General features: G+C 40.3%; 1 protein-coding gene across 1 annotated transcript in view; it reads right to left on the bottom strand.

Moving 5' to 3' along the window:
• Nucleotides 1-17,685, bottom strand: part of LOC136879326 (phospholipase B1, membrane-associated) — a 103,669-nt gene that overhangs the window by 6,869 nt on the left and 79,115 nt on the right. The window contains exons 7-8 of the mRNA XM_068229061.1: nucleotides 15,237-15,396; nucleotides 7,896-8,047 (exon numbers count right to left, since the gene is read on the bottom strand). Of these exons, the coding sequence (XP_068085162.1) occupies nucleotides 7,896-8,047; nucleotides 15,237-15,396 (312 nt within the window). The remainder of the gene's footprint in view (nucleotides 1-7,895; nucleotides 8,048-15,236; nucleotides 15,397-17,685) is intronic.

Raw genomic sequence — 17,685 nt, 5'->3', positions numbered from 1 at the left:
TTATTCATCTACTGATATCAGTCCACACCATCTATCCACTGACAGTTTGGAACATACCGTACTCTTTAGTCGAGCAGCTTGTCTCCTTTCTCCCAAGTCTTCCCAGCCCAAACTTTGCAACATTTTTGTAATGCTACTCATTTGTTATAAATCACCCAGAACAATTTGAGCTGCTTTTCTTTGGATTTGGATTTTTTCCTTAAATACCCTCATAACCATGTGCAGAGATGTGTACCCTTTATTCAGTCATATTTATGTGATTACCCCAATGAAGATCTTTCCTTATGTTAACACCTAGGTATTTACAATGATCCCCAAAAGGAACTTTTACCCCATCAACACAGCAATTAAAAATGAGAGGACATTTTCTCTTTGTGAAACTCAGTGGTGGCTCGTGACAAAATTTTTAAGGAGTTCACAACAACATTTTGTTCATGTCTCAAATCAGCAAAAAAGTAACATAGGTACATAAATCATTTCACTAACAGTTCCTTGTACGGTTCTTTCTTCACAAATAATTTGGTAGAACCCCTGTAACCGAGGATAAATTTTATACGAAACTAATTTGTTACCGTAGTGTAGAACAAAAGTAAAATTCACAATAACTTTACTACACTGCAAATATTGAAGGATGCGAGCACTATTCTTGGTTTTTAAATAGCACGAAGTTCACCTGGGTGTTAGTGTAGAACCAAACCAAACTCCATGGCCTACCAAGCGACTGCTGCTCAGCCCGGTGGTCTGCAGATTACGAGGTGTCGTGTGGTTAGCTCGACAAATCCTCTCGGCCGTTATTTTTGGCTTTTTTGACCGCCATATCACCGTCAGATAGCTTCGCAATTGTAATCACGTAGGCTGAGTGGACCTCGACCCAGCCCTCAGATCCAGGTTAAAATCACTGACCTGGCCGGGAATCGAATCCGGGGCCTCCGGGTAAGAGGCAGGAACGCTACCTCTACACCGCGGGCCGGCTGTCTTAGTGTAGAACAATAGTAAAATTCATAATAGCTTTACTGCACTGTGAACACTGAAGGATGCGAGCACTATTCCTGGTTTTTAAACAGCACGAAATTCACCTGGATATGACGAGAAGCATAGAAGGAATGTGTACCGCATTTACGGTTTTTTAAAAAAATAAATATTTCCGAATTGACCCCAATAGTCTCCACATTATCTCGGTTAGTAATGGGTTCTACTGTATCACATGGTAATTATTCTCATTTTGCAAATTATAGCCACTTCTCTAAACAATTTATAGCATGCAGTACAACCAACAACACTATTTATTTAAAGGAAAGAATATAGATTAGCAACTCACGTAAATGCTGATTATTTGTACAGGAAAGCAATCCTTCTGTCCTTCAATCGCGCAAATTTCTCAATCACTTTACGATTGAAGTCACTGATGTTGACAAATATCTTCTCAATAGCAAGCATAGCCAGCGCTGACAGTCGTTCTCCAGTCATGGTGTTCCTCAGAAACATTTTAATTCGTTTCAAAGTAGAAAAACACCTCTCAGGCTCCGCTGTCGTCATTGGGGTTGTGACAACAATTCGGAGTAATTCGCATACTTGTGAGAAATGTGTCCCTATCTAGTTCATTGTCAAGCAGAAACTGCAACATGGAAATGGCCCCATCAGCTTTCTGGAAGTCGTTTCTCATATACAATACTTCTAGTTCAGTCTTCAGCTGTGTCTTATTTAGGCAGGGATACATATACGCCACTGTATTTAGTTCTCTTTCTGGAAAAGAGTCTGAATAGACACCAAACGCACGTACATCAAGCAGACTAGAAGCCAGTAAGTGAGAACGGAATGAAAATCGTTCTTCCATGTGAACAGTTATTACATCACATACTTCTTTAGCAGCTACTGAACGATCTGAGTTTTTTCGCCTCCTTTGAGCGAGTTGATCATTGGAGGATATATCAGCGTCCAAGTCCGTGGTTCAGTCCCTGACTTTCTCAACATGCCTTCGGAATTCTGAAATATGTTCTTTCACTTTAACTGCATCGATATATCTGTGCTGTAGTAATTTGAAAAGAATGTCTGCATGTGGCATCAAACGGTGAAAGAATTGTAGCCAAAACATAAATTCCGTATCTCTCAAACTGTACAGAAGCCCGGAGCTCTCCCGCCTCGTAACATCGTCAACATGAGATGAATTTTTAATTTCTTCGAGAAATTCTATTAAATTGTCCGTGTTCTCATATACGGTTTGGACTAAACGAGCTGAGAAATTCCATCTGGTGGTTATAGTCTTCGGAAGCCTCTTCTCTACCAGCGAATCTAAAACTTTCGTTCTCTGCGCTGATCGAGAAAAGAATGCTGGAAAGGCTGGTAAGTTGGAAAAATAGATCCTACACGAACTATTTATAGATGCCGCTTTCCGTAAAATTAAATTGAACTGATGAGCATAACAATGGATGTAATACGCTTGAGGGTAAATCTCCCTTATTCTGGCCTGCACCCCGTTTCTACCCCCACTTAATACTGCCGCTCCGTCGTAGCATTGTCCAATAACCTTCTGTCTGTGACTCCCCACTTGGCGTTCTAATTCTGCATGAACAATTCCAAAAATAGACTCCGCGTCATGAGCTTTCGGGTTGACAAATCCCCAGTACCTTTCAACCGGAACCCCTCCAACTTCATATCTATAAACAATTACCATTTGTTGCAATGTAGAAACATCTGTCGTTTCATCAGCCATAAAAGCCAAATAATGAGCGGCATGAATCTCATTAGATATTTCATCTCTGCACACGCTCAACATGCAATCAAGAAGCTCATTTTGAATAGTGTGGGAAGTACCTTTAAAAACGGTAGCACTTTCTATATGCTCTTTCATTGCATTGTCAATAGAGCTTACAAAGTTTACTAGTCCCCTGAAAATCCCAGGATTATCAAAATTTTCGCTTTCGTCGTGGCCACGCAATGACAGTTCGAAAGCTCCACAAAACTTAACACAGTCGATTAATCTAGACGGTATATACCTATTTGCATCTACTTGCTCATTATGTTTCTTAATCGATTCACGGTAAGCGGAATCCAGTTGCGTGGTGATATTGACACGGCCTAGGATTGAGAATTCAATACTCGCGTTTTTGTGTGCATGAGAATTTTCATGTTTATTTATTTTTCTACTCAAATGAGCAAGGTCTGTGCACCCAGCTGAATTCCATACACTTCTTCCTTTGCTTAACAATAAACATGGCAAACAAAAAAGCGCATTCCTAGATCTACATCCACAGAGCCACTTGCGTGTTTCGTACACGTCTCTCTTAAACTTACGCCTATACTCGCGTTTGTCAGTTTTTGTAACTTTTTCGATAATCAAATCCGGTCTGTCCGGTCCAAGCCTTTTAATTTCTAACTTATCCTGATAGGTTAATATTTCACTGGTTAAAGTTACCTGAACCGAATTCATTTCCTCTTACACAAAGAATACCACGGTCACAAACCATACAAACACAGAAGCAAAACACAATACTTAAATTAATTTCACCTGAAAAGATTTTCCAGTCACAAGGTAAAGAAAACTTCTTCCCGCGATTACAAACACCTGTTCACAACGAGCTAGAAAATGCCTATTCAAAATTAGGGTACTAGCGAAATCTTGGGAGGCTGTGGCTAACCGTAATAGGGGAGGTGGCGGACCCTTGTGGTCAACTGTAATACTGCCACTGGGTTGAGGGTGGCTCTAGACGACAAGGCACGTACCTTACCGTGCTCCTCGCTAATGGGAATATCAGTGCAGAAAACCATGACGTCATCTGCTTTGCGCATGCGTATAGTCTTCAGCACAATAGCGCATTATCCAGTGTGCTCGCTGCACTGTCAGTCAAAACGAACAACTGTCGGTGTAGCGGAGCTTCGATATAAGTCGAGTGCTTTCGATCGATTGTCGAAATCTGGTCGAAAGAAAGGAAAGTTTTAAATTATCCATGAATGCGTAAATATGTATTAAAACTGGGTGTTCACGTGCTCCTGTGCTCCTGAGAACCCACCGCCACTGGTGAAACTCACAACCTGACTTTTAACCCCGTTTATCATCATAACATTGCCTACTGTCCATCTCACAACATTATCGAGATCATTTTACAGTTGCTGGCAATCTTGTAACTTATTTATTATTCTGCACAGAATACATCATCTGCAAAAGCCTTATCTCTGATTCCACTTCTTTACACATATCATTTATACTTGTAAGAAACATACAGGTCCAATAATACTACCTTGAGGAATTCCCCTCTTAATTATTACAGGGACAGATAAAGCTTCGCTTACTCCAATTCTCTGAGTTCTATATTCTAGAAATATAGCAACCCATTCAGTCACTCTTTTTTCTAGTTCAATTGTACTCATTTTTGTCAGTGGTCTCCCATGATCTTCCCTAACAAATGCCTTAGACAAGTCAATCGCGATACAGTCCATCTGACCTCCTGAATCCAAGATATCTGCTATATCTTGCTGGAACCCTACAAGTTGAGCTTTAGTGGAATAACCTTTCCTAAACCCAAACTGTCTTCTATCAAACCAGTTACTGTATTAATTTTGCAATCATGTCTAATATAATCAGAAAGAATGCTTTTCCAAAGCTTACATGCAATGCATGTCAAACTGACTGGCCTGTAATTTTCAGCTTTATGTCTATCACCCTTTCCTTTATACACAGGGGCTACTATAGCAACTCTCCATTCATTTGGTATAGCTCCTTCATGCAAACAATAATCAAAAATGTGCTTAAGATATTGTACTATATCCCAACCCATTGTCTTTAGTATATCCTCCGAAACCTTATTGATTCCAGCTGCTTTTCTATTTTTCAACTTTAGTATCTTAGCCTACTGTAAATGTCATTGTTATCATAGGTAAATTTTATTACTTCTTTAGTATTAGTCACCTCCTCTATCTGGACATTATCCTTGTAACCAACAATCTTTACATACTGCTGACTGAATACTTCTGCCTTTGAAAGATCCTCGCATGCACACTCCCCTTGTTCATTGATGATTCCTGGAATGTTGTTCTTAGAACCTGTTTCTGCCTTAAAGTTCCTATATATACTCTTCCATTTTTCACTAAAATTTGTATGACTGCCAATTATGCTTGCCATCATGTTATCTTTAGCTGACTTCTTTGCTAGATTCAATTTCCTAGTAAGTTCCTTCAGTTTCTCCTTACTTCCACAGCCAATTCTAACTCTATTTCTTTCCAGTCTGCACCTGCTTCTTAGTCTCTTTACTTCTCTGTTATACTATAGTGGATCTTTACCATTCATTATCACTTTTAAAGGTACAAACCTATTTTCACATTCCTCAACAATTACTTTAAACCCATCCCAGATTCTGTTTACATTTTTATGTACAGACTTCCACTGGTCATAGTTACTTTTTAACTACTGAATCGAGTGAGTGAAGAATGATTAGGTAAAATCTTGGTGAACTTTAACAAGATGAAGAGACATGGCACATCTTGAGACACCCAGAATGAATTCAGTTACTTTTTGAGAAAAGTTTGTTAGATAAGAAGTAGAGAGAGGTCAAGAAATGAAAATGAAAAGGAGATTAGTGTAAATGAAGGACGTAACAGTTAGGCCTACATAGAAATAAAAGGGTTGTTAGAGTATTGGGGGACACTGAGGGCTGTCAAGGTATGAATATGATAAAGAGATCAGAGTAAATATAAGACATAAAAGTTACATAGAAATGAAGAAAGGGTTAGTAGAGGATCAGGAGACATAGAGGGCTGTAACGAAATCAGTCTGTGGACTGATGACCCAAGCAACAACAACTATAAAAACATTGTTACGAATAAAACACCATCTGCTTCATTGCTCGGATTTATTTCAGGATGATCCAACAAATGCATACACACACATATATACATACTGTACACAATTCTATTCAACTATGAATTACCACACTCACTAATTACTGCCTATTTATAAGTAACTGTCCTCTTACACAGCAGCTGGTCTGGCTTATTGGCATTACCTGGAAGAAGGTAATCCTCATTGACAGGCCTTTCACTTTCACTCCTGCAGGCTCAGTCACTTTACATACAACACCCTTCTGCAGATAGACTTGAACCCATGGCTTCTGGCCACCACAACACACGATGAATATTCCTTGGTTCAACTCCAGAGAAAGTCCAGTAATTCACAGAATCAAAGAGAGTGAAATACTTTAACACTAACAATTAGACAGCAAAAGCTCAACAGTGCTAACCAGCACAACAATAAGAGGTAACACTACTCTAATTCTTCTCACAACAGCTGTTCCACATGCTAACTCAAGTTGGTCTAAAGTCCATGGTAACACACACAGTACTCCAAGGCAGTACTCAAGTACTCTGTTCCATATGCTGCGATACCCTGACTCCGGCAGGACACAGATGACAACCAGGTCTATTGCCGTAAAGCTCCAGTAGCTCACTCTATATTGGTACACGTACAGTATTCCAGTCAGTACTCCAAGGCAGTCCACACACTGTACTCTGCTCAGATACTCTGCCACCGGTGGGACAAAGGCAGCAGCCTACACTACTCTCGTCCCAGTCCGACTCCCAAACTCCAACAATGACTGGTGGAACACCCATTACACACTCGACACTACAACACTACAACCTATCCTTGTTTGCTCTGGCCTTGTATTATTATATCTCAATGATGAGTTACTAGAATATTCAGGGCTTGGCTAGATATGGAACATTTATGTGTCATGTTTCAGAGGTGCAGTGTAAAACCAGATGAAGAGAACAATGCAGGGAGAGGCCGACCATGCCCTCAGGCTTCCACATATAGCAGTTAACGACACCAGCTGTCAGCAGTGGGTTTTAGAGGGAGCACTTCCAGACAGAGAGAGTCTGCAAAGTAACTTTATTCAGGTGGAGGACAATAGAGGTTCTGTAAGGACCTGTAGAAAGATGCTCAAATAGTAAGCAGGAGTAAACTCGGTGGAGAAAGGACTTAGTAACACCAGGCTTCAACCTTCATACTCGAGATTAGGAGTCCACACGAGGAGAGATTCCAAGTCCGAGTCTTGGAGTTTACATAATTCTTTTGAGGAAGTCAAATGGACGGCAGCCGGAGACCAGCGCCGGAAGACAGAAGAGAGAAGAATCAAGGAAGAAATCGTCCTCCGAACTAAGTATTATTGGTATTTTATGGACCTATATTTGAAAGTAGCACGGTACTTCAAGAGACTTTTATAGGGAAATGGAAGGACATTTTATAACAGCAGGAATTTGAGAGTTAGGGAGTTCCCTCAGGCTCAGTACTGTTAAAAGACTATAAGTTAGTGTACATTATATTGCTTGTAAATATTGCTGAGGTTTGGCAATATAAGGTGATATTAAAATGGTGTCAGGTCAGGTCAGTCTGATTGTTCACAACTTAACCTAGATTCGAACCTAAGTCCCCAGTCTGTTCAATCCTTAGGATCACGACAAGGTTTTATGGTGACGATGGGATAAGAAAGGGCTAGGGGTGGGAAGGAAGTGGCCGAGGCCTTAATTAAAGTACAACCCCTGTATTTGCTTGGTGTGAAAATGGGAAACAAGGGAAAACCATATTCAGGGCTGTCGACAGTGGAGTTCGAATCTACTATCTCCCGAATGCAAGCTCACAAGTGCGCGACCCTAACCGCGTGGTCAACTTGTTCGGTAGTAAATAAATAAATAAATAAATAAATAAATAAATAAATAAATACACAAATAAATAAATCACACTACTAACCATTATAGAAATGACCAATATAAAATACATCCCTCCACGGAAGACCATCCGGCCGTAAAACTAGGCTTAATCCACATTAGCACCGAAACCCGAGAACTGGTAAAACGTCCAGGAAAGAAAGAGCAAATCTAAACGTGATATATGCCAAGTAACTTACAAGTTCTTCCTCTGCTTTCTGATACTCCCGAACCAGCTGCGTAATCGTAGCCATCTTATCTGTGTCTCTGCCAAAGTGGAAACACTGGCAGAAGAACGTGTGAAGAATGCGGCACATAATGGACCGCTTCAGCCGGACACTTACGGACACATCTGTGGAAAACAAGCAGAGGGAAAATTGTAACTGAAATACAGTTCTTTCTTTTCAGTACGGTGTGATTATACAGTTAAAATCATGCACTATTTGACTGCACACTAAACAACTATAATAATTATAATTTCGTGTGGCTATTTCTAGCCGAGTGCAGCCCTTGTAAGGCAGACCCTCCGATGAGGGTGGGCGGCGTCTGCCATTTGTAGGTAACTGCGTGTTATTGTGGTGGTGGATAGTGTTATATGTGGTGTGTGAGTTGCAGCGATGTTGGGGACAGCACAAACACCCAGCCCGCGGGCCATTGGAATTAACCAATTAAGGTTAAAATCCCCGACCCGGCCGGGAATCGAACCCGGGACCCTCTGAACCGAAGGCCAGGACGCTGACCATTCAGCCAACGAGTCGGACACTAAACAACTAACAGACACTAAAGAGACTGCCAGACTGACGAATGCACGCGGCAAGCGGGTGAATCATACCCCAGTGGCAAGAAAAAAAAGGTACCGCTGTTACTCTTCTTCACAGCACATGCAAAGTCTCCACTACTCGCTGTAGTGCTATAGAAATCGGTTAGCCGGTACGAACAGTATTTTTTTGCGTGTTTCCGCTAATAATTTTGTCCCTAATCCGTTACCTAACGGAGAAAAAGTACATGTCAGGGAGTTTCTTTACTTGACGTTTAAAGCAAATGACGATCACCTTTCTTTCCGCGCAATACTACTACTAACAATGCTCTCATTCCCCACCCTGAAGGGGTGGGGCGGGCCACCTAGAGGGTAACGCCCTCTCTCTGGCCAAGAGATGCGGGCGGGTTGGGGAGATGTGACGGAAGAAGGAGGTGGGTAAAGGATGAGAATATGTAGGAGATGGGCGAGGTGCTTTATTATATCAAGGGGTTTACAATAGGAAGTACAGAAAATTTTTCAACAGTGGTATTACAGCTTTACAATTCCGGTTGTAGCATGTTACAAAGATTATGCACTGCAGTATAAACATGTAGGGAAGCATGGTTGGGTAAAGGAATAATTCAGAGGCTGTGGGACTAGTGAAGGGTGTGTGAGAGGGGTCAAGGAATGGGCTAGGTTGTGGAAGATACAAGAGAAATGATGCAGTGAAGTGAGTAAGACATGGAGGGGGTTTGATAGGAGTGGCGGTGGGGGAGAGAAATCGGGTGGAGGCGGGTAACAACGGATGTGTGGGCTCGGTGGAAGGAAATGTGGAGCTGGCCAGGGACGGCGACGAGGTCGGGTGGAAGTTTGGGGAGAAGAACGAGAGGGTTCAATTTGATGAATGCGGCTGTGGAGATGAATACCGTTGTTGATGAGGTGTTGGGCGGTGTCCGGAGTCGGTAGATGAAGTTGAACAAGGTATGTAGGTCCTGAGGTATTGAAGATCCGGGTTGCTCGGCGCACTGGTGTTCCGGTCTGGCGAAGGGCTTGGACGATGGTATCCGTGGATAAGAGCGGGTCCACTCCTCGGATGACGCAGGTAGCTGGCGATAATGGTGGCGTCGTGTCGGTGGCAGTTTCAGATGCTGGTTGTTGGCTTGATGGGGTAAGGTTGGGAGGGGAGGGGACAGTAGTTATCATTATAGGGGTGGTATGGGTAGTAACCGAAGTGGTGAGAGAGTTTGTGATGGGGCTGTGAACAGAGGATATGGTGGTGGTGATCGTAGTGGTAGAAATGATGCAGAGAGAGGACAATGGTTGTGGCGGCGTGGTGTAGGGAGGTGACGTAGAAGCAGCAGTGGAAGCATCAGATGCAGGAAGATCAGATGAGTAGTCGGGTAATTGTTCAAGAACTTGATTGGAAGTGGGTTCCACGCGATGAAGACGGCTGCGAATGTGAGCCCCAGTGGACATCTGTGCTGGAACGGAGTCTTTGTAGAGTCGGGTTGCGCTGTACACTCCCGTCTTGCGGAGGTCGGAGAGGATGGTTTCTTCCGAGATGGAGTGGTGGACGTCCAGGACAATACAGGTGAACATTGTCTATAGCCGACTTCCAACTAGACGTCTGGCCGATATGCTTGTTGGGTCGGCTGGGTGCGATGGTAAAGTTGTGACGTCACCCGGCCGAATCAAAAATAATGAGGTGAAGTATTACCCCTGTTGTGAATAATGTGTGTGACCCTGGCGCGCAATATCCAGAAGGGAGTCTGATAGGTTGTGTGATTATGGTACGTAGGCTAGTAACATTGATATTTTACTGTACAGCTGAAGAACACTGTTGTTTTTATAATTATTATGAGGTTGTTATTATATTCTTATATTCTTATAGAGTAAATCTACATGATATTTAGTTTTTAACTCCTGTACATAGATAACTGTTTATTGCCACACTTGTATTTCTGTTAATTTATTATGTAATGCGTACTGTTTATGCACTGCTTATGTTTTTCAGTTAGTATGTAACTTTTCATTATGACTTTTCTCATTCTTTTTTTACTTTTATGTTCCGGATTACTCGTTAGTTTGTTTTATTTGCTGAGCTTAGATTTCATTCTTCTTTATATGTTCTCCAAGTGTTTTATTTAGGTTAGTTATCCTTGATTTTAGAATAGAATAGTAGGTACATCTCTTTTATATATGTATTAAAATTGTAATTCACGTGGTTAAGTGTAAGAGAGGGCCACGAGCTCTAACTTCGCCACTGCTAAAGTCAAATAAATAAATAAATAAATAAATAAATAAATAAATAAATAAATAAATAAATAAATAAATAAATAAATAAATAAATAAAGGAAATAATTAGCTGATAAGACGACAGGCTTGAATAATTGCTTTTTAAAAATAATTCCTAGTTTCAGCCTGCTAAAATGGAATAAAAATATAATATTTTTCTCCAGAAAGTAGCCGGGGGGGGGGTGACTGCCCCCCCCCCCAATCCGTTAACGGAGAAAAAGTGCGAGTGAGGGAGATTCTTTATTTGACGTTTAAAACAAGTGACGATCCGCCCAATATCAACAAATGGCAGCCACATCAGCTGAATCACGGCCAACTCGAATTTCCGGCCTGCTACACATGACATTTACATAGTGACGACGTCAGCCGTTTAGTGCATTCGTATGGAGGTACGAATCTTGTTTTCGTGGTGGTTTGGTAGCACGTTGTTGTTATTTCACCGTTATTAGAGGTGTTCGTTCGTGTTTCCAAGTGATAACTGTACGAAAACGCATCAGTAAAAGATGTATTTTCAGCAATGTGTTAAATACTATAGCACCATGGCCATGGTGTTAGGAAGTATTGCTAGGTTATGTGATAGGTTAGGCGACTCACTGAGCTATTATGAATTGTCTAAAGTACTCCAAAGTTTATTATTTAATTATGATAATTATAATGTGTTAGTGTAGTGTATGCTCCATTTTTCAAAATGGGACGAACGTGTAGTGTGCCTGGATGTACATCCAATTACCGTTCAAATAATGAGATGGCTTTCTCAACATTTGCGTTTCCTAACGATAAGAAGAAGCGAGCTAAATGGATTCATGTTATACACCGTGCTAATTTTGATCCCAGTGAATATGCCTGTGTCTGTAATAAACATTTTTCCGAAAATCACATAATTCGAGTTGACACTGCAAAAAGACCAGACGGTTACGTTTTAACTGTGCCTAGGGTAAAGCCAAAATTAACTGACGATGCTGTGACAACTATATTTCCTGGGCAGCCGTCATGTATGTCTCAACCAACACCTGCCAAACGAAAATCGCCAGAAGAAAGGAAAGGGGATATTTTTCAGAATGACGAACTAACGTTCAAGACTATGTGCTCAAATAAGTGTAATATAATGGCATTTTAGAGACAGCAACTGTTTGCCTAGTGACCATTATACTATTTTTCAAATTGTTGTGGAGAGTTACACGTTAACTGAGACCTTGATACTTGATTCATAGATGCATTTTTAAACAGTAGAAATCGTAGGGATGTTTCTTTTAATGTTTTTATAATGAAAGTTGAAGAACCTAGTAATTTCTGTGACAAGTGTGAGTGTGAGCAGTAGAGTTAATGAGTGTTGTGGCCAATATCTATCATATCATTGCAAATATTTTTTCTGTTATTCTTAAATAATTAATACCACTATGTGCTCAAATAAGTGTAATATATTTACATTTTAGAGACAGCAACAATTTGCTTAAGCCTCCGTGGCTCAGACGGCAGCGCGTCGGCCTCTCACCGCTGGATACCGTGGTTCAAATCCCGGTCACTCCATGTGAGATTTGTGCTGGACAAAGCGGAGGCGGGACAGGTTTTTCTCCGGGTACTCCGGTTTTCCCTGTCATCTTTCATTCCAGCAACACTCTCCATTCTCATTTCATAGCATCTATCATTCATTGATAAATCACTTTGGGAGTGGCGACCCCATCGTACTAACAGCCTATATCTGCTTCATTCATTACATCCCTGACCCGGTCAATGACTGGAAAACAGGTTGTAGGTTTTCATTTTCAACAATTTGCTTAGTGACCGTCATACTACTTTTCAAATTGTGGAAAGATACACATTAACTCAGACCTTGATATCTGATGAAGGTAAATTTTTAAACAGTGGAAATCGTAGGGATGTTTCTTTCAATGTTTTGATAATGAAAGTTGAAACGGCTGTGACAAGTATAGGTGTGTGCTGCTGAGTTAATGAGTATTGTGACCAAGATTTGTCATATTTTGGTAAATCCTTTTTTTAACAGTTATTCATAAATAATTAACAAAATCATGTGCTCCAACAAGCATAAACGAATGACATTGTTGTTTGAGAGAAAACGAATCGCCTAGTCACCATAAGCGTACAGTCCCGGTGAGTAGCCTTCAGTCGAACATTTTACGATATGTAATATAAGTTACTACCTTGAGTGCATATATTTGTGTATTCGTAGGCCTTTGTATTCGTTTGATAGTGTTTCTTCGATGTTATGTGTTTATAGGCTTATTATTGCATTTCCTTTGTCACATTGTGAGAAAAAGTATCGTATCAGCAAGATAGGAATTACATGCGACGACGGAGAGTGAGCACTATACGCGTGACGTCACAACTATTGGTAGCAGGCCTCTATATATTAAGATGGTCGTGGCTGAATGGATCACTCGCGAGTGTAAAGTTCACGTGGAAGATGGAAGATCTCGAACAGAGCACTACCATAAATGATTACATACAGAAGCGCAATGAATGCGGTACGGGCCCGCCTGCCGGACCCACTCAAATAAAATTTAAAAACCTATGAATAACTAATGTAAATCTAATCTCTGTAACTGATAGCGAAGTCTCGGTTATAATAATTTATTCGAATACAGAAAAGAAGAACAAAATTAAATAAAAGCTGTTCAAATAAAGTTAGAAAAATATCAAACCGCACTATTGATAAGTCTAACTGAGAGCTCCTTCAAAACTGAGTTGACATTGACCAACTTTTTATTGGCATTATTCATTGCTGTCCAATAAATGTTCAGCAAAATTTGTGCATAATACGATAACTGAAATATGATATTTTGGTATAGGCCTATATTTTCATTGCTGTAATTATTTTTCAATAATATGGTGCAGGTCTTTTGTGAGAGTTAGTAAGGGCATGCATTGTTTATAGCTGTGCTGTGTTACACTCGGTACAACAAACTGCTGTTATGTACAACCAAGTGGTAATTCCTCAACGTACACATTTTTAAAAATTCAACTGCTGCTACAGAACCGTCCTGATAATTTCTATGCCGAGTGACATTAATATATTACTTTTATGTATTTCTGAGGAGTCTGTGGGTCCCTTTAAAGGCCCGGGCCCGCCTGCATTGCAGGCCTTGCAGGTCCTAACATTACGCCCCTTATTACATACAAGCACTTACATTACTTTAGGGGATATGACTATATTTATGAAACACGAAAACAAAGCTCTGGGGTTAACGAAGAGATTAATGTCATATTATCCCGCACTTACAAAATTAACATAAGAAAACTTTACACGCAGATAATACGAATTGCTCAAACGTTAAGAAACTCACGTTCACCCGTCGAACTGACATGATAGCCTTCAAAAACCACCGAAAGGGCTATATAATAGATGCGACAATCATATTCGAGACATCCGAAACACAACTCAATTAGGTGCATGAGGAAAAGAAAACACCATTTGAAACAACCATCCCAATCTATCAACAAGAATACCAGCTGGATGATATCGAACTCATAGGATTAATGGTTGGCGCTAGAGGAAACATTCCTCTCTTTTTCGACCAGTTCTTCAAATCATTTAATCTCAATCAGGCATTAATAAAATAAATTGCAGTGACTGCCTTGAAATATTCCATCCAAATCCTGAAGAATCATATCTTTCAAACATACAGTATGTCAAATGTGCTAACTCACAATTAATTTTAATATTTATCTTGCCTTTTTTGTATACTGTGTCCTCCGGGGCAATCTCGAGTTGGGGAGAGTCGAAATAAATAAACAATGAACATAATAACACTCAATAATGCTATGACGATATCGAAGCTGTCAATCCACGACACAATTACAAGAAAACCGAGTGAGTTGACTGTGCGGTTAGGGTCGACTAGCTGTGAACCTGCATTCGGGAGATAGTGGGTTCGAACCTCACTGTCAGCAGCCCTGAAGGTAGTTTCCTACTTTCACACCAGGTAAATACTTTTCTTACAGGTCACAGCCGCTTCCTTCCCCCTCCTAGCCCTATCTGTGTCGGTGCGACATAAAACAAATAGTAAACAGAAGAAAAAATGACATGCAGAGAGAGCAGAATGGGGAAAAAATCGCACTGGTGATTTTCCTCCGCTTTGAAGACGAGAGAGCTAACTACCGTCTAAAATAGGACTATACCTTATAAAAGCGACAAAAATTGACTTTCGGTGTTTACTGGTACCCAAACGTGACGACGTTTCGATTTTGCTGGTACAACCGCTCTAGTTCGGGTTTAGGAAAGGTTATTCCACTGAAGCTCAACTTGTAAGATTCCTGAAAGATATAGTAGATTCGGGAGGTCAAATGGACTGTGTCGCGATTGACGTATATGAGGCATTTGACAGGGCAGATCATGGGAGACTACTGGCAAAAATGAGTGCATTTGGACTAGACAAAATACTTTTTTTCTTGAAGCATTACCTGATCCTGTAATAATTAAGAGGGGAGTTCCTCAAGGCAGTCTTGTGGGCCACCAGTTGTAAACTTTTGTTCCAAATAATGAACTTACCGAGAACTGGAATCAGATTGACGAACGTCCTGGGCAGATTTTCATGGAGATAATCCAACGCTAGTTGCAGTCTTCTCTTGTGCTTTTCAGCCGTGCTCCTCTCCTTATTGTAGCATTGAACGGAACATAGGTTATTCGCTCCAAAGAAGATCGTAATAACCTGTGGATCAATAGATATTTTTAACCAAGAAGCTCTGAACAATTTCAGCTTCGGGAATAAATCTAAATACTACTACTACTGCTGCTGCTACTACTACTACTACTACTACTACTACTACTACTATTACTAATACTAAGTGTACCGGGAGGTACACCTCAACCCCGTGCATTTAAATGAAGCGCCTTGAAGAACGCTATCTATCACATAAAAATTGAAACAACTAGTGCAAGACGTTGTGACGTTGATCAACAGATGTCACTACTAAAGTGATAGAGTAATGTGTTATTTTAAGGTTTCCTAAACTGTCTGGATTTCCTGTTTGTTTGTTTTTTTGTGTATCACAGTTTGCAACAACTATTTCAAGAAGTTTGCACTTTTCTTCACAGATGTCTCTATTAAAGAACTGATGTCAGGCAATCTGGTGCAAAGTGCAACAGCTAGAAATTTAAAGAAATTTTGTGTTTATAGGTTTTCTGAACTGAATTGACTTTCCTTGTTTTTGATACTTCAAGGTTTTGCAACACTTCTTGTTCATCCCGTCAGCTTTGAAGTCTGGCCTATCAGAATTTTTATTTATTTTTCAGCCGATCAAACGCTTCTTGTACCTATTTTATCTGCCAGTGAAGTGAGAGGATGTGTCTGGTTTTAGTCCAGAGCCTTCTCGAACCTTTCTCTCGGGTATAAAAGCTGACGTCTTTTCTAGCTAACTTGTCTTATTGATCGTCGCGTTACTGAGTGTGTGTGTTAAGAGAGGAGGCGGAGGCCTCATTCTTCGGCAGGCAGAACATCAGATTAGGTAATGGCCACCATCTTTCTATCTCAGTAGTTATCTCCGCAAGCTGACTCGAGGGGAAGGTTCCAATCTTTAACTATGTAACAGTCAATTTCCTAAAATGTAAGCTTTCTTCCTTCTCATGTAAAAGTTCAAGTAAGTCATAAGTACTTAAACTGAAAACCGGGGATAGAGAGTGCATTACCCCCTCTCGAATTCCCCTTCCATTAATCTTGAGGTGACTATGATTTTGTAACCGTTTTCGCTTGTAAATTGTAACTTAACTTGTCCCTCTAGTCACATCAGTAGTTTAGAATTAGCCTCTGCACCGTCGGGCCACAAGGCCAAGTAGGTTTTTAAATTCTAATTTCAAGGAGAGCAAGTGGCCGCCTCCATACCGTTTTGTTTTTGGTGCCAGTAATTGAACCTGTTGATTTCCATAAAGGCCCAGTAAAATGGGTACTAGATACCCCTGTGTAAGCTTAAAAGGTCATTGATATGGTCTTGTAAACTGTAGGTTGTGCCTAGAGCGAGAGGCCTGAAAGTGTAACAGTTATCGAGCAAAAGACGCTCTTATCCGAATTGTAAAAGTTAATGGTTGCCTTGAGTAGGCTGTAAGGGTGCAGCGTCGAGGCTCTTTTCTTGTAATGTAATGGATATTTGTGTAATATTGAGTGGTGCCTTTGGAAGGCCGTAACTTGTAACCGCTGGAGCAAAGTGCTCTTCAAAATTGTGATTTAGAATTTCCTGTGAAAGAAATTGGAAGATCGTCTCCTTGCCTATCTAATTAAACGCAACATTAGTGATGTTGGGACCTTTGTAAATTATGAGCTTGAAGCTCAAATCGTAACTTATCAATTCTTGGTTTTTCTGCTTTTCTATTTTGTACAAAACTACCTCCGTAACCTGAAATTTTGTTGTTTGTTAAAATTTTTATATCTGAAAAGAAATATAACCTTTATTTTTAAAGTTTTAAACTATCGTAGATAGACCCATTTCAACAAGCACCTTCTTTCACCTCTGTGATCCACGAAAACGCGGTAACAACAAACAACAATACCAACGACAATAATAATAATAATAATAATAATAATAATAATAATTAATAATAATAATAATAATAATAATAATAATAGTCCAGCTACTTGGCTTAATGGTCAGCGTTACGAATTTAGGAGGGTCCTGGGATCGATTCCCTACCGGTTCAGGGATTTTAGTTGCAGAGATGCCGTTATGCATTACCCTTACAAAGACAATCACGACTACAACCACCGCCATTTACACGACGACTTAAAAATATTTCCATGTCACCGAAACTCGTCGTTGATGGACTTGGCAATAACAAATTGAACTGGTGAATATTTCCATTACGAATGGCTCTGTCAAAAATGTTGCCAGGATAGAAAAATGTTCAAAATTAAATTCTGAGTTTGGGTAGATCACGTCACCATGTAGAAGGTACTCCGTCGACATGGGAAACCACATGAAGTCTTAATTATCGCGAAATGCAAAAAAAA

The sequence above is a fragment of the Anabrus simplex genome, chromosome 8, assembly GCF_040414725.1.
Source record: "Anabrus simplex isolate iqAnaSimp1 chromosome 8, ASM4041472v1, whole genome shotgun sequence".
Classification (NCBI taxonomy): Eukaryota; Metazoa; Arthropoda; class Insecta; order Orthoptera; family Tettigoniidae; genus Anabrus; species Anabrus simplex.
The sequence above is the reverse complement of the archived record's forward strand: the minus strand, read 5'-3'. Positions and strand labels throughout refer to the sequence as shown.